This window comes from Montipora capricornis, chromosome 12 (assembly GCF_036669925.1).
Source record: "Montipora capricornis isolate CH-2021 chromosome 12, ASM3666992v2, whole genome shotgun sequence".
Classification (NCBI taxonomy): domain Eukaryota; kingdom Metazoa; phylum Cnidaria; class Anthozoa; order Scleractinia; family Acroporidae; genus Montipora; species Montipora capricornis.
The window spans coordinates 35,669,938-35,677,437 of NC_090894.1; the positions used below are offsets into that span (position 1 = coordinate 35,669,938).

Genomic DNA, 7,500 nt, shown 5'->3' on the forward strand with positions numbered 1-7,500 from the left:
ACAACTGTCTCGGTTAGCAGACATGCTGTATGTGTTCTTATGAATTAATTTAAACACATCTGTTCAGTTCTACGTGACGTTCGACATGATGATGTTCATGTTCTGCTCTGTAACCTGATGTGTTTGTCGATGTTTTTAATTCTCGGGATTTTTCAGAAGCAAACTCTGATTTTTTTTTAACAACTATGTGAACAAACTGATACGCTTAAATCGCCAAAAAGGTAGGCAGGTCCTTCAATGTACTTTTCTGATTAGCCAACTATTCTGACAGCGATAAAAAACTTCACAAAAGGTTACCTGGCCGGAGAAAATATTTTCATTCAAGTGACAGAATTAAAAAAGACATTCATAGATCACCGGAAATAACTTTGATTTTGATGTGGAAAAAGGATTTTTGGAGTATTTGTAGGTCAGATCGATATTGCCTTGGGGTAACAGGCTACGAACAAGCTGGCTGTTTTACTATGTCAGTTGGTTGTAGCAGTCAAGCATAAATCAGCTAGCTTTAAGTCAACGAATTCAGTTTCAAGGTCACTGCTTTTTTAATATATTACACTTGGGAACATAAAATCGAGTGCCTAAAAGAAACACTGAAATTGAATATGTATTTTTGCCGCAGGAATTAAGAGCATGCTCGGCGATTAGAGCACATAAACAACACTGCATCGGCCGCTGTTTCCGGGCTCAGCCGATTTTTCGGAGGATACCGTTCACAGTGAACAGCTGAACATGTCGCGTTCTCGTTCACGCCTGTTTGATTCGGACAACCCAGGCGAAACCAGGTTGTATTTAAACGTCGGTGGACAGAAACATGAGACATTTGTCAGTACTTTAACGAGTATTCCGGACACACGGCTGGCATGGATAGCAGAACGAGCGATGAAGGACCCTAGGCCACTCGGACAAAAAAGAGAGTTTTTTTTCGACCGAAATCCCGCGGTTTTTACGCACATTTTGAATTTCTACCGGACAGGTAAACTTCATTGCCCAAGGGATGTGTGTGGGCCCCTCTTCGAAGAGGAGTTAAATTTCTGGGGACTGGACGAGAAGCAGATAGAGACTTGCTGCTGGGCAAAGTATGATGAACATCGCGACGCCGAAGAAAAGCTACAAGGATTTTCACGCGACGAGGATCAGGAATCAGAGGTTGAAGACATCGAGAGCGGTTCAGTGGATCTGGAGCTACCGAGCAGTGGTAGTGAACTTTGTTATGAAACAAGGAAGATTACCGCTCTTCGCTCAAGACATCCCTGGCAAGGATTTAAGAAAAAAATTTGGAAAACCTTTGATGACCCTTATTCGTCTAAGTTTGCAAGGGTAAGTCTGTAAATAGCACCTGATGTTGAAAACAGGTTTCTAGTTTTAATCCTTGGTGAATTTTTCTTTTGTTGTTTGCTCTGTTTCATAACACATTTCTTCGTTATAAAAGCTTTTAATGACAATCATTTGGAGATTTTCGAGGTTTTTGAGTGTTTAAACTTCTCTTTTAAAGCTAATTCACAGTATTCCGTTCTTTTTTCGTTGTTTTTTTTTTTTGTTTTCACGAATTTTTAGTCGGGAAAATGTTAACCTCAGGCATCGGTGAGTTATAACCCCCGACCAATGATCCGTTAAATTTTCTCCATAAGATCTTTAATTTCGGAGAAGAAATAACACTTGTCATGTACTTAAGACTCGGATTTAATAATAAATTCGCGATTTTGCGAATATTCACTGGTAACAAAATTAAAGCTCCAAACAGAACTCGACAAATTGTTTAGCCGTTATCTGCTTTCTTTCCATTTCAGTTTTCTTGACTGTTTTTTAGAATACGGTGGAGTATAGTCATTATTTTCTTCTGTTAAATCAGCGTCTGCTATAGTTAATGTCTCTCTTACCGTTAATGGACGCGGATCTAGTTTATATTTGAATAATAGACAATGTAACAAAACATTTTGAAAACGAACTTTCCTTGAAAGCCATAACAAAAGATACGAATTGGTCGCGCGACAGCTGCATGACATTTGCAAGCAATCATTCCCAAAAGTGAGCGAGCATTTGTCATTCCAGCAATTGTTTCTACCTTCAATTTTCGTTTACGGTCCGCGCAGATCTTGTAATGAATGAACGAATTATTGGCTTAGGTCGAATTTAATGTTTGTCAAAGAGTAAGAAAAATCGCATCTGAACTGATGATTTCTTGACTTTGACTTTCGCTGCAAGAGACTGATTCGAAGACCAAATGACAGTAGAATTTGGTAAATCCAAGACGATAAGAGAGAAAGTTAACATTTTTAATTGTTTTCGAGCATTGTTCTTTTTTCAGAGAATAATAGAAATGCATTAATTAATTTTTAGTAAAAGATAATTTCACAATCTCCTGTTATATTCGCTTTTTCCAGTATTTAATATCTTAGAACCAGGTGGTTGTAACTTTTTTCTCATCTTCGTATTTTTGAACGTTTATTGTTTGCATCGGCAACGTTTAGAAACTGTCTACAAGATCTTTTTAAAGAAAATTATTTAATTTTGCTGAACTTTTGTCGAAAAAGTGATGTAACCCGGCACTGATGATTATTTTTTGTTTTGTGTCATTTCAAAACTTACCGATTGTCCCTATATTGCTCCCACTTAGTTCGGTATTTTTAATCTTTTCTGTTTCCTTACGATGAACATGGTTTTGATATATATCTTACCAAACTGCGAAATAACAAAAGGAAAAATAGGGCCACATTGGAAAAACTTGTTCCGATACAAAATTTATATTTCACGTTAACGGAGAATGTAAAATTCCCTTTAAGGTCAAAATTATGAAATAACAAAATTTGCATATTTATTTTGATTCTCAAATGTTTCAAATGACGGCTTCTTTTGTTGTTCAAATAATTTCCTCAGCAAAAAGATTGTAACGCATGAATGTAATTTCGTTCGTGTTTTTAAGTACTTTGCCTTCTCCAGAGTCGACCTGACGCGTTTTCAAAATATCAACTTGCTGCTGGACCATTTTGCAATGCTCAAGGTATAGTATGCTTGGCGGCCAAAGTTGCTTAGATTCAATTGGGACTTCCAAAACCTGAAACGTGATGATTTGAATGGAACTTTGCTTTAACGATGGCGAGTGAAAAATAAAATAAAACAAAGCTTTTGCTTTGGCCTTACGGTGGCGAAGAGGGCAGCAAAGGGTTAATGGGTGACATCTGAATAAGGACAAAACAATTATTTATGAATATAGGCCACAGGTAACCCAGGCTCACTGTGTGTAGGTAAATATAGAGAACATATGAGGCGAAGTCTAGGTCTGAAAATTTGCTAGAAAATGGAAATAAAAATCGATAAAACTTACCATGTGGTGAGCTGTTGTTGTCTTTAATACGTACACGAAGTTTCGGGAAAAATGGTCCCCGTTCACCTTCCTTCATAGTATAGTGACAAGGTAGGAGACGGAAGCGATCTTATGGACTCCGATCGACCCAAAACAAGCACGATTTTTTTCGCGAAAATCGAATCCAGTCGCTAAATAAACACGCCAGGCTCGTGGAACATGAATTTCTCTAAACCATGAATCCACTGAAGCATCTCCAGGTAGCAACGCGAAGCCACCAGACTCCGTAAAACTTGAAGGTTAACCTGCTAAAATGGCGGCCAGAAAGCGTTGTACTCGCGAAGTGTCCAATTCAAAACGCCTGGTGACGAGTATAATAAGTCCCCCTGGAGGGAGGGGAGTCCCAGATTGCTCAGTGAGTTTTGTTTTAAAGAATGTGGGACTCCCCTCCCTCCAGAACTTATTAAACTCGTCACCAGGCGTCTAGAGTTCAGTGCCATTTTGAATCGGACAATTCGCGAGTACAACGCTTTCTGGCCGCCATTTTAGCAGGTTAACTTACAAGTTTTACGGAGTCTGGTGGCTTCGCGTTGCTACCTGGAGATACTTCAGTGGATTCATGGTTTAGAGAAATTCATGTTCCACGAGCCTGGCGATTTTCGCGAAAAAAATCGTGCTTGTTTTGGGTCGATCGGAGTTCCTACGCTGGCTTCCGTCTCCTACCTTGTCACTATACTATGAAGGAAGGTGAACGGGGACCATTTTCCCCGAAACTTCGTGTACGTATTAAAGACAACAACAGCTCACCACATGGTAAGTTTTATCGATTTTTATTTCCATTTTGTAGCAAATTTTCAGACCTAAACTTCGCCTCATATGTTCTCTATATTTACCTACACACAGTGAGCCTGGGTTACCTGTGTATAGGCGAACCGAGACATACGTGAGCCTTAAATCATCATCTTGCGTCATGCCATGAAAAGTTCGTGGTCTTTTAGTTTTGATTTCCAAGTACTGAAGGCGTTTCTTTCGGAAAACGTTCGCTAATGGCATGACAAAACGTAAATTGAAAAGTTTCATGAGCGAACTGCCGAATACAAATTAACTTATAAATAAATGGCTTCATCAAGCCTACATCAAAAAGGGATGAAGTGAAACACGTTAGTACGGCGAAGACAGAGACGATCTTGTGTGCATGCATGTGCAACTACGTTTTATTTTTCCATCTAAGAAGGACAAATAAAGACAGCCGAAAACAAGCCAAGCTCTATAAGGAACCCGGAAGATCAGCTTGTACCCCACAAGTTATTCACAAGAAAATGAAACCGAATCGAAATTCCGGATAGCGACAGTCTGGGATATTTACACACCACTTAAAATGAATCGCTTAAATAAAAAGAGTACGCCTACTTATTTTCGCAAAAGAGGATTTCAAACTCGAAGTTCGTGGTTCGCTCAACACTTATCCGGTGACCGACGTTCAAAGATCATTATATCTTAACAAAGAACTTTGCCCTTCTCCGTCACGGTCTTCACACTGCGCTCACCTGAAAAGCCTTGAGAAATTAATGCAAAGATAATACAACATGACTAAATAATTGAAAAAGCTCCACTCAGTTTGTAGATTGTCGAACTACCGTGCAACGGGTGAGACTAATTAGTAGGAACCTAGAGAAATGACTGTTTGAAACCCCATGATAAAAACGATGAGATTTACATTAATATTAGTTTAAATATCGACTGTGCCTGCCGATATCGCAAGCCAGGTGCCATTTCTACCTGTGATCTGCGTATTTGCATCATCTGAATCAAGTTACTAGTCGTTTAACTGATGTATTGCAAGACAAGTCACAATAACAAGGACCATCTGCTCAATTTATGTGATTCTTCTCGGCGATAAATGAGGCCCTGACAGGGGGGGGGGGGGGGGGGGTGGGGGGGCAGGGGTCCCGTGTCGCTTGTCGCTTGTCGCTTGTCTGAATTTTAAAATCACTCATGTCGGGGTTTAATCGGCTCATTCTACGCCTTGACGTCACTGTCGGAATTTTGCTGGGAAAGGATATCTTTTGTCGTAATTTCATTTTATGTGCTGTCGCTACTTTTTGGGCCATGTCTCTTGTTGGAATTTACCCTCTCAGAGCCTCATAAATATATGTAGTGTATACGCTCACGATTCAAATGTATTTATGTGAAAGGTCTGAAAGACCTAGGCTAAGATCAGGGAAACCATCCCGCCACCAACGCGTCACGCTCCAAATAGTTCTCCTTGTAACTACAAACGATTGATCAAACCCGTACAAGAGGTAGTTCCAGCTGGTAAGTAGTTGTCCTGAAGTCAAAGAGACGCCGTAAAACTAAAGAAAATAATACAATCGATAACAACCTTAAACAGACCGTCCTCAAGTAATGACACGGAAAAGATTAGGTCAAGACTAAGCTTGCCCATTGCCTTGAGAACTGCGGAAAGGTACCAAAAATGCTATAAAACGAAAACAACAACCGACAGGCAGCAAATAACGTCACGTGACCTACAAGTCGCAAAAAAAAAAAAAAAAAACCCAAAAAATCCTCAAACCAAGCGAAATCGTCTTTTGAGGTTGTAAAATGAGTTGGTAGTTTATGACGCCATCCCCCAGTTGATCGGCTTAATTGAATCCGATGATGCAAATACGCCGATACCAGCTAGAAATGGCCCCCAGAACGCGATAATCGGAGGCTGCAGTCGATATTTAACAAACATTAATGTAAATGTCATCGTTTTTACCATGTGGTTTCAATAAAAACAGTCATTTTTCAAGGTTCCGCAGAATCCGCGGTTCCGCGGTCTGCAGTGCCATAAATTAGTCTTACCCCCGTGCAACTTTGTTTAGATCTAGGGAGAAAACATGTGTTCCTTTGCATCGCATCGTTGATCGGTTGAAAAAACGTCCCCGATAGTAAGATGCGTAAGTTAGATGATCTCAAAATCTACTCGGAATGCTTCGTCCCGCAGTTCAAATTCTAACCAGTTCCCATGGCCAGTTGGCTTGAAAGCTAAATAGGTTGAGAACTGGAAAGGTATCGCAGAGGTCAAAGGTTGCTTTCATGAGGTTTTAAAAATACGTATAATCGATTAGAAATGATCATGATAATAACAACGTTGATAAGGCGGGATCGTGCCTAGTCTGATGCGGCTGATGATGATGATGATGATGATAGAATGGTGCCAGCGACTGTCTAGTTATAAACTTTGATGTTTTGTTTGTTTCTTTCTTTCTTTCAGCTTGTTGGTTATATCTCTCTTATATTTAACGTCGCCGTTGTAACACAGTTTTGCATCTTGACTTTGGACTACTTCGCGGACAGGAACTCTACGCAACACAAAGTCCTTTTCATCACTGAGACGATTGCAGTATCCTGGTTCACGCTGGATATTGTAATACGCTTTCTTTGTTGTCCGGATCGAGCCCAATTCCTTAAAACTGTGCAAAACTGGCTAGATTTCATTGCTATAATACCATACTACTTACTCATCTTAACTCCTTATGATGAAATTGTCAGAAATTTCGGCATCTTATACGTTTTTCGAATGGCTCGCACTTTTCGCCCCCTTAAATTCTCCTACGTTATGCAAGTTTTTACGCAAACGCTACGGGCGAGTTCGCGAGAGTTGTATTTTCTTATCTTCATTCTGGCCTTGGAGGTGGTTGTGTATGGAACCCTCGTGTACTATTCCGAACGAAACGTATCTGGAACTAGATTTACAAGCATTCCGGAGTCTTTCTGGTGGGCTCTTGTCACCATGACAACTGTAGGATACGGTGACATGTATCCTGCTACGTTGCCTGGCAAATTGGTCGGTTGTATTTGCGCAATAAGTGGTGTCCTCATGATAGCATTACCAGTGTCTGTTGTTGCTAGTAACTTTTCACTGTATAACTCTTATGCAAAAGTAAAGCTAAAACTACCTTCCCGCGGAAAGAAAACTATGGTAGACAATGCACTCAAAGCCTTACAGCTTTCAACGCCACAAACAAGCGTTAGCGTTGCGTCACCTGACGGTGTCAATGGGCGGGGTCGTTACTCGTCATTAGTTTCATCAGGAATTGAGATGGGGCTTTTGAACTGTAGCAAGAAAAACTCTTGCGAAGAGACGGAAGGAATGGTTAATCACGAAGCAGAACAACATCGACGATACGCGCCGCGGCGATCGACTCATT

General features: G+C 40.3%; 1 protein-coding gene and 1 pseudogene across 2 annotated transcripts in view; one reads left to right on the top strand and one right to left on the bottom strand.

The window, feature by feature from the left end:
- The window catches only part of LOC138025742 (uncharacterized), a 40,444-nt pseudogene that overhangs the window by 29,635 nt on the left and 3,309 nt on the right, over positions 1-7,500 (bottom strand).
- The window catches only part of LOC138026717 (potassium voltage-gated channel protein Shaw-like), a 9,676-nt gene that overhangs the window by 676 nt on the left and 1,500 nt on the right, over positions 1-7,500 (top strand). The window contains exons 1-3 of one of the 2 annotated variants that reach the window (XM_068874167.1): positions 93-221; positions 620-1,317; positions 6,564-7,500. The exon at positions 6,564-7,500 is cut by the window's right edge and continues 268 nt beyond it. In XM_068874167.1, the coding sequence (XP_068730268.1) occupies positions 730-1,317; positions 6,564-7,500 (1,525 nt within the window). In that variant the 5' untranslated portion in view covers positions 93-221; positions 620-729. Of the gene's footprint in view, positions 1-92; positions 222-619; positions 1,318-6,563 lie in introns of those variants that run through there. The other variant, XM_068874168.1, reaches the window with a different exon arrangement.